Genomic DNA, 21,497 nt, shown 5'->3' on the forward strand with positions numbered 1-21,497 from the left:
GTTCGCAGTTTTTCACGCTACTCAACCCTGTCATCCATAGTCATAGAATAAACGTCGATCAAGGTGGTCGACAAGGTGGATTACAATATCTTCTTTTATCCTCTCGACAAATTTTTTACTTGACGACTTCATTCAAAATTAATTCGAAATCGAAGCTGTTCATTTGCCAGGTTTGTCGACTTCGTTGTTCCGAACGAATGTTTGCGATGTTAACGATCGGAAAATTGGGTGACGTGAATTCGGTAAAATCCTCGGCGAGTTACACATCATTGATTCATGATTTTTGGAACGGTATTTTGGAATGTGCTTGAGCAATGTCAATGCTCATGCGCTAATTATAGAACGCACATGCAATCGCAAAATTACGCATACCCTTTATTATGAAAAAAAGAATACAATGCTATAAATATGCGTAATTGTTGTAAATTCTTTTTCTCAGGCTGTGATACGGCTAATATTAAACGTTAATAACACGTTCATGATTCCAAGCGATTTGTAACTATTTCATATAAATGATAAGGGATAAATGATCGTTATTTTGTTATTTTGATTTTATAAAATTACTTTTAATATCGTAACAAATACAGGCCATTCCTTATTAATGCATAATCCGGTAAATTCTCAATACGACCAAGAGCTATAACGACTGGATGTTGATCATAGACATATTTGCCACAAACTTCCCGTATTTTATCTGCATTTATTTTCTATAACGCGAAACCCTTATTTATGCTAAATCGCTATTTACTTTGCATTAAAGAAGATAAAAAATTAATCATCTTATGTACCTCATACTCTGTAACTCTTTGCTCGATTGACTCGTAACATCCGTATCTGAAAACATTTTCAACAATGTCGAAAAAACGATTTGTCGAATTGTTGCATGCCATTAAGTCAATCGCTATGCACTGATTAACGGCACGAGATACTTCTTTCTCAGTAATCGTTGTACACAATTTCATCCACACTTTACGCAGTCCAGCAACCATTTGCTACATAAACATTTCAATAATAAGGAATTGTAGAAATGCAATATATTTACATCACATAGCGAAATATACCTCGATTTTCAATCTTTCACAAACGAAGTAACAGCCCCATATACTGGTAGACTGTGCATAATTATGAAAAAAAGACTTGTACATTAAACACGTGTCTGTATTGTAAGCAAAGTGTGCAATGTACGGTGCATTATGATTTACTCCACCTAGAAAGAAACGAATTGCCTTATGACATCTTGTCCTAAAAATGGGATAAGATCGTCCCAGTTTCTTAAATGTTTTTTAATTATTACATTACTATACAGTCAGAGTATAGAATATATTAGCTTACTGTATGACATGTCCCAAGAACCGACGATTTGTTTAGCCACAGTGAAAGCAACGTGCTCTTTACGCTGTTTGTAACTTGGTCCTTCAACTCCTATTGCTACGTACGCTAATTGATTATCGTCATCTCTTAGTCGTAATTCAGCAGCTACGTTACGGATGAGGTATTTATATATGACGAACATTGTGTAAATGTTAATAAGAACAATTAATTTTTTATTTCATTTCACCTGAGAACCGATACTCAAGTGACTCTGTACCAGTTCGCATTCTGCTGGAAATACCGAACGACGACTTGTAATCGTCAACTTTACAATCAAAGTGTTCGCAAACCATCTTTCGTAATTCGTTCAAGCAGACGGATCCAGTGCTGATCATCGTAATGTAACATGGTTTAAATAATCGGCTTCGAAAGCCAGACAATTTTTCTATGGAAAACTGTCTGGAAATTTAGGACATTAATGGACAGATGCTGAGATAATTTTTGAACAGTCGTCGCACTTACTTTATTGTGTCAGTGTCAGTATATACGCTATTGCCAAGAGCAGTACCTTGATACGCGATAGTTGGCAAATAATCCATCACGACTTTTTCTCTGTCTACTTCCATTTCAGCGAGTTCGTTTAAAATTACGCATTTCTCCTCTGTTATATCGGTAGCACCTGAAATACCACATTAATATTTCATCGAAGCGAATAGAGCGTTCGATCACATTATTTTTCCTGACTTACATATAACTCCATTCAGTATTACATCCGCAAATAATTGAACGAGTTCATCTACTTTACATGATTGTACAGTCCCATAAAAAACGAACATGTCTCTCATTCCAACAGCTGCAATTTTTCCTCCAATATCTTGTACAATGGTTTCCAACTGATCATGGGTTTTCGTTCTCTATGTTGAAACGTTCAATTAAAATCAAACGAGCAATTAACTTTTGACTTGGATCATGTACATTCCTTCCTCAAGGAGGCAAAGAGGTTTTACCCTAAAAAGTAAATGTTCCAAAAACAGAACGCTGCCACGTTCTTCGGGCATTTCGTACATCGAACCAGCTGGAAGAAAACATCCTAAGGTGGTGTTGAAGGATTTTCTGCGTTCGCATACAAGACGGATACCATTGTCCATATAGCATGATTCCGTTGTATTCTCTAAATTCGAATACGTATTTAAAACTTTAGACATTTTCCGAGAAATGGCACCGAGGTCTTGAAATGTTTCGTAACGCTTATTTGTAATAAAAACGAATCCCTTAAAAATTAATCGGATATATGTAGCATCATCTTCAATGCTTTCCATATAAATGACTTAGAAAAAGTAATGCAACAACGTACTCTTTTCACACATTTATATACAATATCGTCTCGTATCTGGCATAAATATCTTGACACTGCTATCATTTTTACTTTAAATTATCCATGCAGAACATAATTTATATTGAATACATATAGAAATTATACTTTTTTAATGACAATTGAACATATAAACGCCTGTGCTTTTACTTCATTACATACGTATATCTATAAGTGTATATATTACATTCAAACGAGTATTTAAACTTTACATATTATATGTTCTCGTAATAAAAACAGAATTTCGTAAATGTGATGAAATAGATATTTTATTACTTGCGTCGATATATTGTTAACAATATGAAAAACAAATGGAATGATCTTCTATGATATAAAAATCATAACATCTGTCCATATATTGTACGGATATTTATGATTTCTTGATAGAAAGTAAAATCAGGAAATATCTTTGTCAAATAATTATCGATGTACAAATTTTTACGTTATCGTAAATATTTTTAAGCAGTTCGTACATACGTACATGACAGAACTATTTGATAGAGCATTCTTTTATGTATTGATTTATATAATTCATTTAAATAAATAATGTAGAAAACGTTAAACCAATTGTCATAATATAAATTCGTGATGTGTTACGCGAAATGATTCGATTAAACAAAATCGATTAATACATCCTACATTTTGCTCTTGTTCTGATAGTTTCTCATCCCCCTTCGAATAATGTACTTAAAGTAATTCATATATACTGGCGCCTTAGTTCGATAAGGAAATTTCATTATCATCAGCACAAAATAGTCTATCCGATTTAATATTAGCAGACAATACGCAACGGAAAATTTATATACAATATTGTAGTGGAACCGCAACACATACTAATAAATATGCTGAACACACACGGAGGTAAAGTCTAAAATTAAGCTATAAACTTCAAATATATACTATTTTATGTTCCGCACAATAGTTTATATTTATAGTTTAATGAAAGTAAAAAACTTGTTTATTTCTAATTCTTACGGTATTTCCTTTATTGCGGAAAATAGATTTTTTAAACTGTAAAAGTATTCGGAACGGTTCTGTATTTCTTCAAATGCTGTTGCACGAAGTCTCAAACCACATATTAAACACATGCATATTCCAAAGTTACCGAAAATTCGATCTACTCTTCCACAACTATGTCTCGTCGAAAGAAGTAACTATCTTAACGTTCGGCCTTTGTGACTTGAAAGTATCGACACCTTGTTTTGTAACGGACGTACCACTTACGTCCAGATGTTCGAGACTCGACGCGTTTAAAGCCAAATGTACCAAACTCGAGTTTGTAACATGCGGATAATTTCTGAAATACGTCAAAGATCGTAAATGCGTTACTGTCAACTTACCGTTCAAACTTTCTTCAATATAAGATAGTACCTAACAACCAATGTTTTCAAGTGTGGATTATTAAATATTCGCTTATCATCTTCCACAACTATCACTCCTTCTGCCGAGTTATTGATTATTCTACGATCGCATGTGTCACTCCCGAGAGCACATATTGCTCTGTCCGTTATCAAACAACGTCCGAACATATAATTTTCCCAAGGAAATCCGTTTTCAACCAAAAACTGAAAGAGAAATAAAATTTAGATACGGAATTTTTTACATAAGATCAGTGTATATACTTACTTGCGCAAGATGCCCATCTTCATATACAGGAGGTTGATTAAAAGCTTCTCTTTGTAAAGGTCGTGGCTCCGGATCAGCCGAGTCAGTATTTCGTAAATTAGAAGGACATTCCAAATAAAGATGCGTTAATGTCCTAGTACTGCTAAAACATCCAACTTCACTATCACCGAGCGCAGTATCTCGCAAATCAAGAATCTGAAATATATAACTCGGAAATTAATTGATTAATCAATACATCATAGTAATAATGTAAAAAAATTGTGCTTACTTCTAATGTTTTGAATCCGAATCGTGTAGCTAAGCTAGTATAGGCGACGCATTCACCTAACCGATGACACGAGTTCAACCTTAATTCTTTCAGTTTGGGCATTTTACTAATGACCAACAACGAATGTGGAGTGAACCATTGACAATTACTTAATATTAAACACTGAAAAATAAGAATATAAAGTAAATGCTAAAAGGAGCCTAATATTAGAAATCTGCAATTTTGAAAAAAGGAATTCTTACTGTTAGATTAGGCATGTGAAAGTTCATTTTAAAAAAGTATGACTTATTACTTCGTAAATATCCCATTTTGCAACCTTCTAGCGAGAGTTTCTCAATTGTTTGTGGAAAATCTGTTATTTGAATCTATAAGTAGATGTAAGAATATGAAATACCTTTCCAATATGTTTCTTCAAAAGTAACTCTGACGATCAAATATTTGACTTTACCTTATCTCCATTAATGCAGTATTCCTCAATGATTAGTTCTTTAAGTTGAGTGCATTTAGTCTTAATCGAGTAGAAAAAGAAAGGACTAAGGTCTATATCATTTTCACAATACAAGTCACCACGTATAGCAAGACTTGTTGTCATTGGATGAAAGAATTTGATGTACTCCTTTAATTCGGTTAATAGTATAGGTCTATCTCGAAAGTCTACTCTTCTCCATAAAGTTTTATCTTGTGCTACTTGGGTTAATCTTTGACAAGATCTAGTAAGAAACAATTAGAAAATTATTTAACGATAAACTTTTGTGAAACCAACGCAACTTATATGCAGAAACTTACAAACTTATTGCCATAAGATCTGTAGGATTCAAGTATTTAAATATATTCAGCAGGACATCATCTGAGAATTCTAATATATTTGGATATATTATATCGTTCTCTTTTTCACTTTCTCTAGATTTCATGCGCTTCATGTCCTCCTCACTGCTTGAAGCTTTAGGAGACAAAGATCTACTGCGTTTAATCTTCATTTTCTTTTTACACCTGTATAAAAGCAAACATAGAATAATAAATTCAAATTTTACCAAGTTTGTTTTAAAGTATCATTTTATATGGCTTTCATTATTAATTTAAGATAAATCTATGATTCATCCTGTAAGCACAAAGCAATTGACATTTTTGCATGATCATCGTTTAACTATTATTATTGAAACTACATATATGTTTTATTGAAAATTATTTATAAATATGTAGAGGTATTAATGTACATGTAACAAATTAAACGATGAGATGTCAGATGCACTTGTTCCAATGGTTTTAACTCTCCCTGCATCTTTCTGTGACAGTATACAAAAACTAAAGTTGGTCGTAGTTTTCAAATTGAAACTGACAGAAAAACACAAAGAAAGTTCTGTTCACAAAACAGTCTAATTCTGACTGCTGAATAAGCTGAGTTTCTTTGGCTGAATCCCAGAAATAGTGATAAAATTTCTGCCAACCATATGCCACTATGATCAATGATCCTACATCATTTTTTATGCACTTCATAAAATAACGTTTTCATTATTAATATATCAAAAACCCAATCTTATTGCGTAAAAATAATGATTTCCTGAAAGTTGTGTTTTACAATTATCGTTTTATTATTTTTTTTGTAAATCTGTGAAGCTGTTAAATCGTATGATAAACGTACATTATGAAAAACGTTAATTCTATTTTAAAAACAACATTTTTAAAAACGTCATATCAAAGCGATTGACATTTAACAAAATGCAGAAATTGATTCATTAATGTTATAATAAAACATTAAATATATTACATGCTTTTATTTCGGTATTTTTGTTAATATAAATGGATTGCTTTTTCTGAATAATAAAGCATAAATGTTGTTGTACTATTGTCAAATATCAACAAGTAATAACATAACCTTATGATCTACTGTCCGATATACTGTCACTGCTGTGTTTACACTTACCTGATTGTTATTCTATTATTCCGAATATATATTATTATAGTTGAAAATATATGACCACAAAAATGAATTGCCTTAAATAATGCATCCAATCAGTCGAATTCATTGAGAACACAAGGTATAAAGCGATGAACATGCACACTTTTCTGACCAAACTAAAATTTATAAACTCGACTTTAGCCTGTTATGATCAAGTTGGAGAGCAAGTTTGAAATCGCTTACAATTCAACGATACATGAATGAAATCGAAGTATTGCACTAAATCTTTTTATTTTACGTGTTCTCCAATATCGTTTAATCATATTTTTTCTTATTTTTGTTCACTTTATTTTAATTCTCTTCGTAATATTTACAGCTGTTCATATTATAACAAAAAATTATGTAAAATTAATTATATTTAAGTACGGTGAAAATGAAAGTTTTATGTAATAGATAATGCGTTTTACTTATTTTAATTTCATATACTTTTTATGAACTTTATTCCGTCATTAATTTATTGATTTAAAATAAATCTTCTAATCGAAATTATGTGGACAGCATAAGTTTCGTTCGGCTTAATTTATTTGTAATTAAATGGGAAAGAGTTAAATGAATCATACATAATCGGCTTGTATTATGTTATAATATATTTAAATATAGTATTAGTTGGAAAATATTATATACAATTTAGAATACAAAAATGAACAATATAAGTTTCAAAAATAATCATATCTAGACAGGAAAAGAGAAAAATGTCATCTTGCTGGACTATTTGAATAGAGCAGGGGGCTACTTAAATAAATCTTCGCGATTCTCATAACTAGGCACAAAGTACACATATGTATGCAATGAACAAAAGCACTGTATCTTTGGATTTGTAATATTTACTTTACGCTTCAATACGAATAGAGGTATTTCCCGCTTTGCTGAGAATACAATTTCCTTAGGAACAGTGCACTAACAGTTTTCCGTCTTATTCACTGGACCATATTATATACAATGTAATATTACTATAAATCTATATGCATTTCAAATGTACACCTAGTACTGGGTGATATAGAAACACAGTCTTAAATTCATTACTTTTGTTTCGATATATTATATACAAGACTTTATGTGGTAAAATAAGATCTGGCTACGTAATTAAAATAAATCTTTTGTACTGTAGAAAGAGTTCATTTACATCTTAAGTCATTTATTTATGCCCTCCTTATCTCAATCGGCCTATAACTCACGTTCACAAAAGAGCAGGGTTTAATATCTGTCTATCAGTAAATGAAAAATTTTTAATACATCACTTTAAAATGTTCCATGTAATAAATAAATGGTTCAGTAATATAAAGCAGCAAAAACTGCTCCTGGAGTAAGATTTCAAAAGATTTGTCTGATACATAGAACATTTTTACTAAGGAGGACGGTGGTGTAGAACATAATTTCACGGCCGCATATGCGATTACAGATTTTACGTTCGGATAAAGTTTCATGTTTAGTTGGAGAAACAATTTAATGCAGTAACACGCTCTAACGAATACGTTGTGCGATTATAAATTTCATTAGTATCCGTTTCAACATGGAACGTAGTGAAAAAAATAATATGATGATAATTGCACGATAAAATATAAAAATTTCTTCGTAATATAACTTTTATTGTGTAAAAATATAAAATTTGATAAATGTCATATATGAAACGTTAAGGTTGTATGAACCCTTATCAACAAATGACAAAGCATTGAAATTTTAACAGTTATTAGATATTACATTAATAAAACGTACAAAATTTTACGAGCCTATCAAAAAAGTTATTACATCTCGCCGAGAAAAACGGACCGAACAATTTTATAAACCTTACTCCTCTATAATTGTTATTTTTTCTAAAAATTCATTACTTCAAATATTAGACACACATTTTTATTACATGCTTAAACTTTTGGCAGAAATCTTACGGCTCATACAACCTTAATGACACACAACAGAGACCTTTTGAGAATATAGCTGTTAGCTGCCCCCTGTTTCCGATTCTTCTGCGTTTAATGAAAAAAAGGGAAACATAAGTTAATTTATAGCAAATGCTAATTATATATAAATTACGGATGCGAGAAACTAAAACTATGCGTGGCTTATGAAACATAAATTCTCTCGATTTTGGTCGATATTGTACGTCCATTGAGAAATTTGACAATCATAATTTCCTGCATGCTTATTTAAAGAATTTAGTCAGTTTAGTGTATGGCACGCTCACATTTGTTAAAAAACAACGACTTTACAGTCGCTGCATATAACCTACTATGTAATATATGCAGAATATGCACACATCGTATGTACGCTTAAACCGAAATCTTAATTACCTATATTTACGTAGCTAATCAGATTTATATCTGAAATTATTTTTCTATTATATATGTACCCAATTTATACATAACATATATAGTTCTTTGGTCTTAGAGATTTTGTTTCGTAAATATTCTAAGTTACATACAAACAATATAGTTCTAAAATACTTTGTGAAAAAGTCATAGATTGTTGCAATCACTGGTTACGGAAAAAATTATTGGCCTTGATGTATGTCTAACATACATCACTACAACACATATTGCACAAAACAAAAAGATAAATCATAATGTTTTCGTAAAACTGTTTGTAATACGAAAAATCAATTTAGATCTCAACAACAACTATCGGTAAAATATATAACAGACGTATATTGATGAAATAAGAATACATTACTATTTTTAGCATGCTTTCCTAATTCTATTAAGTAACTAAAGTAATATATAATCTTTCATAGATAATATTCTGATACATGAATTTCATTCTTCGTTTTTTGCTTCAAGTCAATAGACTGAAAATACGTATCTAATCAGGTATTGGAACAACCTCATGACTATCTACATAGATACGTTTGAATCGTGTGGCACACAATTTCTCCGAACTTTAAATAACAGTGTGCATTCGTACAAAACGTAGCATGCATTTAATATATGTAATACTATACCGATAAATATATGTACAAATTACTCCAAGTTAAGCTCATAAGCCACTAAAGATTTGACGTTTGTGATCAACTGATTAATGACAATTGAAAGGATTAATTGTTTAAGTCCGCTGAAAATAATATTTAAGTTGTGAAAATAATATCGCATCTTATTAAAGTACAAAAGTCACTTCCGGAGTAACAGCGATTTCGATATAAGAAAATATTTTAGCGCGTCGTAAAATATCTCATGCTCACATAACAACAATCTTATGATTGTTACCGTTTGGCAAGAGAACATAATAGACACGCTTTCCCTTATCTCATTGAAACTCTTGTACATTATTATGATATTGGTTGTTAAACGAACTGTTTGCTTGTTCGTTCCTTTCGATAACACTCTGCATCTCGACCGTCGGTTCATTGTTAGACTGTTCATTGTTACTGTTTAGATTCTCAGAATTGGCAACGTTATTAGTCACTATGTTTACATTGTTTGTAGTGTTTGATTGTTGTGTTTGTTGTTGTTGTTCTTGTTGTTGCTGCTGCTGCTGCACATGATTGTTCACAGTATTCTGAGAAGTATTGTTACTGTTCCTGGATCTATGCTTAAGTTTGTGACTTGTGAGATATTGTTTTATAGGGAATGCCTTGAGACACATGTTACATTTATATGGTAAAGGATCTGGATAATTTAGATCATTTCCAACATCTGACGCATGGGTTGTCAGATGCATTAAGTAATAATGTTTTACCACGAACGATTTTCCACAGGTTTCACAAATGTATGGGCCCGATACGCCGTGTGTTTTACGATGTTTGTGTAGATTGTCTTTCCGTGAAAAACTTTTGCCGCACATGTCGCACTCATGCATCTTTTCACCTGTATGAGATACCGAGTGCCTAACTAAGTGTTCCTTACGACTGAATGCCTTTTGGCACGTTGTACATACATACGGTCGTTCACCAGTATGTAATTTTCTATGCTGATAAAGATGTTCTTTTCGTTTGAACGGTTTACCACAAACGTCACAACTAAATGAACTGTTATTAATTTGTGTCTCTTCCTTATTACTACTGGTATCGGAAGTTTCACTCAGAGTACTTTGAACGGAACAAGCATGATTATTCAGCTGATTTATAGAGATGAATATTTTGCCACACTCTTTGCAGGTAGTACGATTATGAACTTGAGATACAGCTTGAGGATTCACGGTAATCAAAGACGTTGGTTCAGGCGCTGATTTAATTCTTAGAAATTCGGATATCTGTCCAATCGAATTACGCGACATCGAGTCTTCCGACTTAAAGTCTTTTGAATCTTCAGGAATTGTTTGCGTGACCACCAACGGAGTTTCCTTAAATCCTAAATTTAGAAATACCTCCGGCGCGGCTTGTACAGTCGTAAAGCCTTGTGTTCCATTTTCGTTCTTTAGGTTTTCAGACTGTACCTTCTGAATGATTTGTTGACTGTCCTTGCTATCAGATTCTGTTTTTAAACTGATATTATTATTTTGATGTACCACTTGTGCTTGTGGTTCCTGTTTGACAGGGAACTCTTGTGGTGCATTGATCTGCACCTGTTTCTCAATCTGTTGAAGCTGTGTGTGCTGTCTTTGTAATTGTTGAATTTGCTGCGTTATCTGCGATTGATTTTGTTGACCAACTTGTGTTTGATTTTGTTGCGGGATCTGTCTTTGCGGTTGGATCTGTTGATTTATTTGACCGTGGTTTTGAATTTGATTTTGCACTTGAATTTGCGAGCTCGGGTTTTGTTGATCGTTAATTTGATTTTGTGCTTCGTTTGATTGTTGGGGAGATACTTGCGAAGTCTGTTGCTGATAAGTATAGTGTGTTTCAGCCGTTGCTTCTACGACAGCTGCTGTCATACCTCCCGGTTGCATCTAAAATAAATATAGTAAAACTCTTTAATTCCTGCTAAATTCTACATGTATTCTTCTGGAAGATGTAAAGTAAATACATCGGTCAAGAAGTTACTATATATTTTTCAACAAACCTGCATTGCACATTTGTATTGCTGAACTCTTGCTTGAACTCCACTTATAATTTGAATGTTAGAAGCATTTATATTACTAACAACAACAGGTTGTTCATGTTGCATTTGTGGTTCATCGGTTATTATCTGAGTTTCAGCTGGAGGTGTTACTTTTTCTATTGACTTTAATACTTCATTATTAGGCGTTCCTGATCTGTCTGCCCTATCCTTGTCAGGACTCTTCACATAAACTTTACCTTCCTTCAGGAAATCTTCAGAAAATCGTAAGGAAGTAAAATACGATTCTAACATACCCTCAGCACTTATAACTGTTTCTCTGAATTCAATGAAATTTTCCAATTTCTTCACACACTCGTGGCAAACAATTTTTGGTAAAGAATCTTCCTCCAAAACCTTGAAGCATCAATTCGTTCTTAAGTATTGTTTGCAGTTGTATACTAATTAAGTGTAAACGATGGCACTGATAATAGGCATTTACGAAGGTGTAATTCTGATTCTTATGTGTCAAAACCTGTTCGAAATCGGAATCAGAGATGTAGTCTCACCTGTATGGGTAAACAAGCCTGGATCTTCGTTTGCAGCTGAAGCCTACGACCTTCCTCGCGAAAGATGTTCATTTTGGTTCCTTCGCTGCTGGTACACAATCTGCACAGTTCGTAATAATTCACTCTTTGATATCCGGACATTGTTTTCCCGCGGAAAACTCAATTGCGCGACCTTAGAAAAAATCGCGATCAGTCCTGTTCCCGTATCAACGTACGCGTGACAACGATCACTGCCGCGTTATCATCGTTGACGATGTTGTTTCACGTATAAAACAAGATTCCGCTGCTTGATATCGCATTTCGGGGACTACGTGAATTACAACCGTGGCCATTTGCAGTTTGTGTGTGATTATAGCGACAACGAAAGGGTAACGAAACGCGCTAAAAATTCAAAACCTCTTTTCAATCTGCATATAAATACACGAGTGTCAAATCATAAAAGGAACAACGTTCTCTTATAAAATGTCTCTGCATATCATTTTTACATTATTGTCGCTCCACTGACGCTCCTAGGAAAAATAATTGCGTTATAATTATACGAACAAGCCGCTTGTATGTATGTTGTATTTATTTCCTAATAAGTAATAAAATAGAACTTGTACGTATATACAGTTGTAATACAGTACTATAACACTTACAATTATTATTATATTGGGACTGAGAAACCACAAATACTTAAACTTAACTAAAACATGTAATAATAATAATTCAATACGACAGATATACGCGATGATTTAACGCGTTATATTAAATACTAAAGGAACAAGATTTTACGAGGCGTTTATATTTATAAATTCCTTCTTATTATCAAGACACGAAGCTGAAAAATAATGAATTCCCAGTTATATCGAGTAACATGCTCGAACTGCCTTTGCGGTGGTCCAATCTGATTTAAGAGCGAGAATGTATCGAATGAGGAAACGTGGAACATTGAACCGGATAGATGAAAATGTCATCACCAACTGGTGGAGTTTCCTATGGACGATAGTGTCAGGGATAGATTTGGTGGGTGGTGATTGACCATTTATAATTCCACGGTCACTTCGAGTACGGTGCACGGTGTACGAATTGAAAAGTAAAAATGTTTAAGGATGGGGCACGTCGATGGTAAATTATGAGACAGATCTATCGATTGAACGGTAGTGTTGTAAGAAATATCGCGGTGCGATAGTCAGAGGATCCTAACCTTATTAAAAATGAAGTCAGGCACCATGAGCAGACACAGAGGCTCAATACTTTTAAAACCGGAAGAAAACGAGCAAGTCTTCCAATTGATAGGAAATCGGTGTCAGGTGAGAATTGCGCTAAGAACAATTTTTACTTGCTAGGATCGCGCGTGTCATTTTAATACAGTGATTTTGACCTAAATTTTCCTGTTCGATAAGTATAGATAAATTCGTGCTGTCAAATTTCATTTTCCCTTTATCTCCGGACATTTTATACGATTATTGCTTTTATGATTGAACACTGATCATGTTTGGGTATTATCTACGTCACATACTGGCGAAATATTGGCTACGTGTATATAACACCGACATATTTCGTGTATTTAGTTTGTAGAACAATTCTTAATATCGAAAATCTTATGATTTGGCCTGGTAAAAACATTTTTAAACGCATTAATCAAGTTCATTTCATTTTGTCTTAAAACCTCTGCAATAGTAAAGTAGTCTATTCAAAAGAATGTATGTTTAGAAGTACGTATTAGTCATGAGTGAATCAAGTGACATCAGAGGATTTATAATTATGCAAAAATTTTCCACTCTGTATTTTTTCGCACTTGATCAGTTAGCATTCTTCATATATCTTTCAATTTCACATGTACATATTTTATTATTTATTTGTAATTAATATATCAGAAAAATGATTTTCTTATAGTGCTTAGCAGCTGGAGTTATTCAATTGTATTTGACTGAATCACCTTCACATAAAGAATGGATAAAGAAAACTACAGGTATTATAACATTGATAAGGGATAATTCTAGACGTAGTTTTTTCCTTCGTTTATATTGCTTACAAAGAAAAGCAATGTTGTGGGAACATGAAGTTTATAATGATATGGACTATAAAGCACCATTGTCATACTTCCATACATTTGAAGCGGAAGATTGTATGGCTGCTTTTAATTTTGCAAATGAAACAGATGCTATGACATTAAGGTACGTTTAGGATTTTGATATAAAAATATTAATTGATATATTACGTACTTTATTGAAGAGCTTAATCCTTAACCTTTACTTATTTTTAGAAATATTCTTCTTGGTAAGCTGAATGACAAACGTATAAGGAGGCAGCAAAGACGGTCTAAAATGGAAGGAGAAACTCAGCATAGTGCAACAATGCCATGGAGAAATCAAAGCAATACATCCTCTGTTGCATTTAATACAGGGTCAACTTCTAATTTATTAAATGGAACTCCAAATACACTTGGCGTTAACAGAAGCGCTTCTAGTAGTTCTATGCACAAAACGAAAAAGAAAAAGCGTGAGAAAACTAAGAAGAAATTAACGAAAGACGATATTGGTCCTCCGTCTAACTTTAGGTTGAAAATTCACCATTAATTCCTTGAATCCTCGGTACATTTGACGAATGTGCCTAATAATTTGAAAACTTTTTTAGACATCTTTCGCACATGGGATGGAACGCTAATAGCAAGGAATTGGAAATAGAGAAAGTTGATCCGCACTTAAAAATTTTCCTTGATAAAGCCGGTGTGTCAGAAGATCAGTTCCGAAAACCAGACATGCGTGATTTTATCTACGATTTCATCGATAAAAATGGTGGAATGAATGCCATTAGAGAAGACATTTCCTCGACTGGTTCAGAGACTAATGTACAGCAGTCGCAGCAGCAACAACAACCTCCCGTAGCACCTCAAAGACAGGAATATCCTCCTCCAGTTCCTGCACGAACCATACCTGTGGGTATATCTTTTAGACTATTATATACTCTCTATCTTTACAGGATTTTACAAAATAACGATGTAACATCTTTATAGCATCAGGCGCGAAGTGCCCCGCCGTTACCTCCAAGTCGATTCAACGCACCGTCAACGCCGCCGAGCGCACCTCCTAATGCGCCGCCGGTTCATAGAGCATTACCAAGTCGGCCGCCGCCACCCTCTGTAACTTCCGCGCCGTCACTGCCGCCACCTCCACCTCCGCCACTTCCTCCACCACCGCCGTCAGGGCCGGCTCCAGTACCACGTTCCAGAAGCGATTCGACCACACCTGTTCCACCTCCACCACCATTGCCTAATCTACAGAACACCGACGACGGAACGGTCAACACGAGTGCAACCAACAATAATAACACTAGTACCAACAATAATAACGAAGAGCTCGCCGATCTGAGGTCGACATTGATGGATAGTATAAGGAGCGGCACTACCCTTAAAGTTAGTATCAGAATTACCGTATTCCGTAACAGAAAAACGTAAGTTATGGCTATTATGCATGTTATTTTTACGTTGCAGAAGGTCGATAGGTCTGAGATAAAAAAAGAGAATCCTCAACCTACGGGCTCGAGAAACGCTTTGTTGGAACAGATTCGTCAAGGAGTTGAATTGAGGCCCGTTTCGAACGAGGTAAAGAGTAAAGCGCCATCAGTATTTCAAGGAGGATTGGCTAGTGCTTTGTCGAGAGCTCTTGCTGAGCGATCAAATGCAATCCATAGTGAAAGTGATGATTCGACTAGTGAAACCAGTGATGACGATGAATGGGAAGACTAATTCAGGTTCGTTAGGAATGATCGATTCGTGTATGCACGTACAGTTTAAACAATTGTTTTTTCATGAATTTATGACTGTTTCAGGTAAAGTATACAACTCCAAGAGTAAAATAATATATCACTGTGATAAATCTGCTATCAATAAACATATAGAGACAACAGATTAGTTACTATAAATGTATAATGTAACGATTTTGAATTTGATATCCAAAGAAGAATGAAAAAAACATGTAAATGTTCCGGAAAGGGCGATCACTTGAATGTGTTATATCGGAAAGTAAGGCACAACTACATGGATAGGGCAGATAAGGGCAAAATAAAGTCCTAGTATCATTTGGAAGAAATTGTTACATACAATTGTCTAATAGAGAAGAAAGAAAGGTATACAGATATATATATATATAAAACGAATACGATGTTATATAGCACAACAGGTATATAAAAATTGATCTTTCGTTCTCAAATATTTATTTGTTTAACTGAGAATCCAATATTTGTCAAATAAAGTGAATACTATAGACAATTATGCCTATTCACGCTGTTTCAATGAAATATTATAAGGAACGTAATAATGAATAAATGGAATTAAATAAGAAGTAGCTTAACTATATATTACAGTTAATAATATTTCAAATTCTATGTAAGTTCACGCTATTACTTTACGATTTATCCAACTTCCTTGATAAAACTTTAGCCCTAGTTTGCCCTGCCCGATTCGTGTGGCTCCAAGTACGCATAATCTTAAGTTAGCGACAATGTTAGTGCAGGATGCGCTCTTACAGTGAAACAAAACGTAAAATTCATAGATTTCCAAGTTAATTGGGATAGATCTATCGATTCGAGTAGACAAGAAGTAAAAGTACTAAAGACATTAGTTTTTCTCAAGTTTAATACTCCGTGAGATTGCAATACTTTTCATGATCATACACGAAAGAGACACATCGAAATTATATTCCTTTGTAGATACTTTAATATCTCACACACAGATCAGTGTATCTACGTGTACCTTTTATTGTACAGACCGACTTGCGAAATTCTGAAATTTTACGTAGTGCTATACAATTAATCGTGTCATCAAGCATGCTAAGGTCGACTTATATTCCTGACGTTTTAGAAATGATATCCTTATCTAAATCTATTGATATATTAAATGTTCTACGAAGAAGAATCATGTCGATTCTTTCGTTGACTGGCTTGGAAACTCGTCCCAGGTGTATCGAAATTACGGCCTTGTATCTAGTCGGCTACGATGCTAAAGCAGGCGCCTGAACTGATGTGAATTGTGACACCCGAGCGAGTTTTCCAAATTATTTAAACAATTTTTTGAGTGGATAGTCGATCATTTTTTTAAATATCTTAATATCAACTTTCTACGTTTCTTTTTTTTCTCTTCATTTGTTATGTCAGTCGTAATATTCGTCGGCCTCCGTTCTAAGAGGAAATTGCGAGGACTATGTTTGCGGAGATCGCAAGCGAATTAAACGAATTTTTGATGAGGTAATCTTCGCATTGTTGGACAATATTATTGCATAATTTGTTCATTCGATCAAACAACAGAAGCGATGCATCAAACGATTCTTAGATATATCCTATTAAAAGATAGAAGACGTATTACGATTAACGACGTAGTATGAATTGTATATTTTCACGTGTGTGATATAGTATCTAGCCCGCAAAAGTGAGGCGAAAACCGTAAGAGAGTGAAAGAGATTATCCTTTTTGGAAAATTGTACGAGGCACAATATACATATAGAGTTTTACGCCACTAAGGAGAAATCCTAGTCACACCAGAAACAAGAGAAAAAAAGAATACGTTAATTATTAGTTATTGTATTTTATTATATTCTATGCAATATTATGCGATACAAAATAATGTATTCGATTGACTAGCTGGGGATAAAGAAATGGCAAAATCGCAGGATTTTCGATTAGTGTCGGAGTGTTGAGACACTATACTAGAGCGTAATCAAGAGAAGAGGGAGAGAAGTAATTACGTTAACTAGAATAGAAAGAAATTAGTGCGAGACGTTGAAAATAAAGAAGAGAAAGACTTGTTACGAGTACTAAACTAATAAGATTGTATGCAGAGTGAGAGGATTATCTAAATTCTTCTTAGAATTGCATTATACAGAAGTACTGTTGCATTTAAGAAAGAGAACGAGAGAGAAAGAGAACTATTAAATGGACATTGGGTATTTTTATCCGATTTCCAGAGGTAAATTGTTCTTGTATCGAATGTATATATAACAGTACATGTTACAAATCGTGTTCGATTTGTATTGTGTCTACCAAATATCAAAAAAAAAAACTAGAAAATGAATATAAAACAATTAATTATAATTCACTTTTTAACACGCAACTACTTCCTTTAACCGTATTATTTTTTTATATTATCTAAAAAGGCTAGACTCGCGTTGTATAAAGCGCAAATTTTATTAACCAACGCGGAACGGAATGTGTGTTTCTTCTTTGTTACTACGAGAGATGATCAGTAAGAGTACTATACTTCTACGCGAGATGATAGGATTCGTAGTTGTAGGAGAAACTTATATCTGTTATGTGTAAATAATTTTAAAAGAAACGTTGAATAATACGTTAAAATAATGTTTATAACTATTTATTTAACAGTCAGCTTTTATACGTAATGGAAATTAGATTAAGTAGATCGGATATATACATCGGTCTAACTGAATATTTTTGCTATGAGTATGATGAGACAAATAAAATATATACATGAGCGTGAAATATGCATCTGCAAACAAAAAGTAAAAAAACAGAAGTATAAGCATTTCAAATTTCGAGCTTATAATGACAAATACTTGGCTGTCTTCTTTGTGGAATTCAACCTCTGTAAGTGTATTAACAATCGTACGAGGGAAAACATATCATAGTTTCAGAATTATTAAACATTATTAACATTTGAATTCATATTGTGAGATTAGAAAATAATCAAATAATAAATGTATAACTTCCAAAAGTTTTAGAAGTCGCTCCTTCGTAAAAATATAATTTTGAAAGCTTCGCTAATTGAAAACCGTTAATAATATGTAAGAGAATAGACAAAGAATGGAAGAAATGAAAACAAATACCGCTAGGCACAGTAATTCCAGCAAATATTTGCATGTTACGTCACTTGTTAAATAATGTAATGTTAGCGCGATCGATAGTTTTTAGGTGAGAACAGAAGATCCAGACTTTAAAAGGGACTGACAGTAAATTAAATACTTAACTTTTCCTTGATGTAGAACAAATGCTCGTTCGATTTATTTATTTGTAATTCTATCCATTACATTAATATATATTTACAATCACATAGAAAAGAAGTATGCTTTAATACGCGTTTATATTTAAATAGAGTAGTAAATTACGACGATTTAGGATTTATTAAATTATAAAAAATTTGATCAGTATCAGGTATCGTGTTGCACATATACGTATATGTATTTACATAGAAAATATAATTATATTATATTTTTTTCAATACGAATATTTAGATATAGCAAAAAGTCATCTCCATTGAGTATCTGTATATACTCATAACAAAAACTTTACCCTTTTTTTGAAAGAGAAAGAGAGCGAACTACGCAAGGGTTCCTACTAAAGATCTTATTTTCATTGCTGGCCACCGGCTAAGACACTTAATGGTTGCGTAGTAACAGATATACTGAATGCGGCGATGAACACGTTTATGATGGTTATTAAAAAGACACCGATCACCACGTAATTATCGATCTTTCGTGCCGTCAACGATTTCGATTTCCCCTTTATGTCGAACCGACCTTTGAAAACCAAACTGACGCCTACGGCGATCTAAAATTAAAAAAATCAAATTTTATGAATGATAGCTAGACACTGTACAAAAAAGTTACTGACTACGATGCTTTGTTAATTTTTCTTTAGATAGGATGACAATATAATCTTGATCGAGATAACGATAACAGACATTTATTGTTATATTGTTTATCTTACCTGAAGAAGAAGGCTGATGATGATTAAACCCAGAATCCAAAAGAATGTGACACTCTCACGCTGATACTCGATTAGATACCTCAATTGATTTGCATTAGCCGTAATCAGAGCAACATCCATCATACCTTGGGCCACTGTCTTTTTCGCGGCAAAGGAGTTCGTATCTTTGTACGGCAGCGACTTCTTATCCGTCGTGTCAACGGCAGGAACAGTATCGTTCACCACCACACTCTCCACCATATCCGATTTGTTCATCTTAATATTTTCATTTGAAGTGTCGTCAAAACCATCCTTTTCGTCCATGTCTTCCACCGATCCTTGTTTATTTCCAGACATATTTTCCGTAAAGGAAAAAGTGTCCTTTACCACTACTTCCTCTACCATATCTATTTTGTTTCCCTTTTCCTTGTCATCCATAGCTTCCTTATATCAGTTTCTCGTTCTCCTTATTATAGCTTCCGGTTTTCGGCCTGGAATAACACACGGAACAAACGTACACTTCGCGGTCTGAACAACAAATCGTCACACTTGTTCCTGGTATATCTTTTATCTCTACCGTTTTGATTTCCTACTAATTATTATTGTCGTTCGCCGATCAAATAAATACTGTTTAATCTCGATCAGACAACTGCATCACGATTGCTTTGTCTCGAGAAGTTTAAGTAACATTATCGAAACGTGACGACGTGAGTAATTCGTGACAAGGAGACTAGAGCTTAGAAATTAGTCAGTTGCGAAACTGGAACTATGCGAATGGTATACAATGCGATTAGTTGTCAATACAATAATTGTCACCTCGAACGAATTCCTTCCGCGTTTCAATCAAATTTTAACTGGCTCTAAACGATTTGCATTTTTACGAATGAAAACTCTACGTAAAAGCTAATTAGAATTCCGCGTTTTGGTCAAATTTCAAGATTAATAAAACTATAATTAATAAACGAGAACACTTGTAACGATGAAAATCTTATACTTACTTAAGATGAAAGTGAGTGAAAACGTAACGCTGGGAGATAGTTGCTGATCTATCGGTGGTGTCGTAAATAATGAAGCCAGAGTACAGAAAGCACGATAACTGTTATCCTGTTATTCTGTATTTAAAACCGAATTCCGACGCGGTTTCAATGAAACCACAAACCACGAGCGACTGAAGGGAGATGTTTTAGGACAATATGCTTACACGATCACTAAGAGTCTTAATCGAGGTATCATAGCTACTTTAGCTGTCCCATCATCGTCTTATCGTTAAATACGCATCTCCCCGAGCGATAAAAAGGAAGTTGAAGCAACAATTTTAGATATTGTCTTAATAATGAGCATCTTTAAACATAGAGAATACAATTGTGAAAGTACTTAATCACGGCTGACTAATTCGACAAAGTGTGGGAATAGTGGTGCAAGAAATATACAATTGGTTTCCGTGATTCAGAATAATTGCGTTATTTAGGTAATTACAATCAGGCTATCAATCGACTACTATTGCACTCAAACGTTGATATAAAATGACGAACATGTACAGTAGCATCCGTACGCTGATAAACAATTACTTGTATTCATCAGTACGTATGTAGTATTGTTCCATCATTGAACATAGAAAAAGGGCATGCCATTATTGTAATCATTTAGAGATATACGACTTCTTCATTGAACTATTGTCTTGTATAATTAAGGATGTATTGGTTATACAGTCAGTACCACCTTTTACTCTTAAAAAGCTAAAATTATAGTGATTTCAAATTTTTCTTTGGTAATAGTATTATGTACAACTTTTACTTGAAGCATTTCTCGATAT

General features: G+C 33.6%; 5 protein-coding genes across 10 annotated transcripts; 1 reads left to right on the top strand and 4 right to left on the bottom strand.

Moving 5' to 3' along the window:
- Nucleotides 1-141: 141 nt before the first annotated feature.
- Nucleotides 142-4,041, bottom strand: LOC108628520 (mitochondrial-processing peptidase subunit beta). 2 transcript variants are annotated; one of them, XM_026816523.1, is made up of 9 exons: nt 4,024-4,041; nt 2,319-2,482; nt 2,060-2,225; nt 1,834-1,990; nt 1,559-1,770; nt 1,333-1,476; nt 1,062-1,207; nt 789-992; nt 142-707 (listed from the first exon to the last, which is right to left on the bottom strand). In XM_026816523.1, exons 2-9 carry the CDS (start codon nt 2,457-2,459, stop codon nt 567-569), a joined length of 1,311 nt encoding a protein of 436 aa, XP_026672324.1. In that variant the 5' UTR covers nt 2,460-2,482; nt 4,024-4,041; the 3' UTR covers nt 142-566. The 2 variants fall into 2 exon arrangements, with proteins under 2 accessions (XP_026672324.1, XP_017885996.1); XM_018030507.2 differs by lacking the exon at nt 4,024-4,041 and having other exon boundaries at nt 2,319-2,651.
- LOC108628521 (uncharacterized) lies at nt 2,665-6,738 on the bottom strand. 4 transcript variants are annotated; one of them, XM_018030511.2, is made up of 8 exons: nt 6,499-6,738; nt 5,364-5,567; nt 5,026-5,287; nt 4,820-4,942; nt 4,578-4,739; nt 4,310-4,504; nt 4,055-4,248; nt 2,665-3,980 (listed from the first exon to the last, which is right to left on the bottom strand). In XM_018030511.2, the coding sequence occupies exons 2-8, from the start codon at nt 5,552-5,554 to the stop codon at nt 3,815-3,817; spliced, it is 1,293 nt and encodes a 430-aa protein (XP_017886000.1). In that variant the 5' UTR covers nt 5,555-5,567; nt 6,499-6,738; the 3' UTR covers nt 2,665-3,814. The 4 variants fall into 4 exon arrangements, with proteins under 4 accessions (XP_017886000.1, XP_026672325.1, XP_017885998.1 ...); XM_026816524.1 differs by lacking the exon at nt 6,499-6,738 and adding an exon at nt 6,451-6,471; XM_018030509.2 differs by lacking the exon at nt 6,499-6,738 and adding an exon at nt 6,343-6,416.
- A 1,620-nt stretch (nt 6,739-8,358) lies between these two features.
- Nucleotides 8,359-12,457, bottom strand: LOC108628494 (zinc finger protein 350). The gene is made up of 3 exons (XM_018030459.2): nt 12,008-12,457; nt 11,463-11,855; nt 8,359-11,349 (listed from the first exon to the last, which is right to left on the bottom strand). The coding sequence occupies exons 1-3, from the start codon at nt 12,146-12,148 to the stop codon at nt 9,769-9,771; spliced, it is 2,115 nt and encodes a 704-aa protein (XP_017885948.1). The 5' UTR covers nt 12,149-12,457; the 3' UTR covers nt 8,359-9,768.
- A 422-nt stretch (nt 12,458-12,879) lies between these two features.
- Nucleotides 12,880-18,987, top strand: LOC108628495 (neural Wiskott-Aldrich syndrome protein). The gene is made up of 8 exons (XM_026816544.1): nt 12,880-13,012; nt 13,098-13,299; nt 13,886-14,166; nt 14,256-14,549; nt 14,627-14,927; nt 15,006-15,404; nt 15,483-15,742; nt 15,821-18,987. The coding sequence occupies exons 2-7, from the start codon at nt 13,204-13,206 to the stop codon at nt 15,735-15,737; spliced, it is 1,626 nt and encodes a 541-aa protein (XP_026672345.1). The 5' UTR covers nt 12,880-13,012; nt 13,098-13,203; the 3' UTR covers nt 15,738-15,742; nt 15,821-18,987.
- Nucleotides 18,988-19,192: 205 nt separating this feature from the next.
- Nucleotides 19,193-21,438, bottom strand: LOC108628496 (ninjurin-1). Of its 2 annotated transcripts, XM_026816546.1 has the most exons (3): nt 20,683-21,438; nt 19,706-20,175; nt 19,193-19,546 (listed from the first exon to the last, which is right to left on the bottom strand). In XM_026816546.1, the coding sequence occupies exons 2-3, from the start codon at nt 20,120-20,122 to the stop codon at nt 19,349-19,351; spliced, it is 615 nt and encodes a 204-aa protein (XP_026672347.1). In that variant the 5' UTR covers nt 20,123-20,175; nt 20,683-21,438; the 3' UTR covers nt 19,193-19,348. The 2 variants fall into 2 exon arrangements, with proteins under 2 accessions (XP_026672347.1, XP_017885950.1); XM_018030461.2 differs by lacking the exon at nt 20,683-21,438 and having other exon boundaries at nt 19,706-20,241.
- Nucleotides 21,439-21,497: the final 59 nt, after the last annotated feature.

This window comes from Ceratina calcarata, unplaced genomic scaffold (genome assembly GCF_001652005.2).
Source record: "Ceratina calcarata isolate Rehan_Ccalc_2016 unplaced genomic scaffold, ASM165200v1 scaffold525.2, whole genome shotgun sequence".
Lineage (NCBI taxonomy): Eukaryota > Metazoa > Arthropoda > Insecta > Hymenoptera > Apidae > Ceratina > Ceratina calcarata.

Coding starts and splice junctions, on each gene's coding strand:
- LOC108628520 (XM_018030507.2), bottom strand. CDS start 2,630: ATGGAAAGCATTGAAGATGATGCTACATATATCCGATTAATTTTTAAG. Junction 1,771..1,833: donor ACTGACACTGACACAATAAA/GTAAGTGCGACG, acceptor CTAAATTTCCAG/ACAGTTTTCCATAGAAAAAT. Junction 1,208..1,332: donor TTCTTGGGACATGTCATACA/GTAAGCTAATAT, acceptor GTTTCTTTCTAG/GTGGAGTAAATCATAATGCA.
- LOC108628521 (XM_018030508.2), bottom strand. CDS start 5,856: ATGCAGGGAGAGTTAAAACCATTGGAACAAGTGCATCTGACATCTCAT. Junction 5,568..5,791: donor CATCGTTTAATTTGTTACAT/GTACATTAATAC, acceptor GCTTTTATACAG/GTGTAAAAAGAAAATGAAGA. Junction 4,740..4,819: donor TTCACATGCCTAATCTAACA/GTAAGAATTCCT, acceptor CTTATTTTTCAG/TGTTTAATATTAAGTAATTG.
- LOC108628494 (XM_018030459.2), bottom strand. CDS start 12,148: ATGTCCGGATATCAAAGAGTGAATTATTACGAACTGTGCAGATTGTGT. Junction 11,856..12,007: donor AGGCTTGTTTACCCATACAG/GTGAGACTACAT, acceptor TGATGCTTCAAG/GTTTTGGAGGAAGATTCTTT. Junction 11,350..11,462: donor AATACAAATGTGCAATGCAG/GTTTGTTGAAAA, acceptor TATTTATTTTAG/ATGCAACCGGGAGGTATGAC.
- LOC108628495 (XM_026816544.1), top strand. CDS start 13,204: ATGAAGTCAGGCACCATGAGCAGACACAGAGGCTCAATACTTTTAAAA. Junction 14,167..14,255: donor ACAGATGCTATGACATTAAG/GTACGTTTAGGA, acceptor ACTTATTTTTAG/AAATATTCTTCTTGGTAAGC. Junction 15,405..15,482: donor GGAGCGGCACTACCCTTAAA/GTTAGTATCAGA, acceptor TTTACGTTGCAG/AAGGTCGATAGGTCTGAGAT.
- LOC108628496 (XM_026816546.1), bottom strand. CDS start 20,122: ATGGATGACAAGGAAAAGGGAAACAAAATAGATATGGTAGAGGAAGTA. Junction 19,547..19,705: donor TCATCAGCCTTCTTCTTCAG/GTAAGATAAACA, acceptor TTTTAATTTTAG/ATCGCCGTAGGCGTCAGTTT.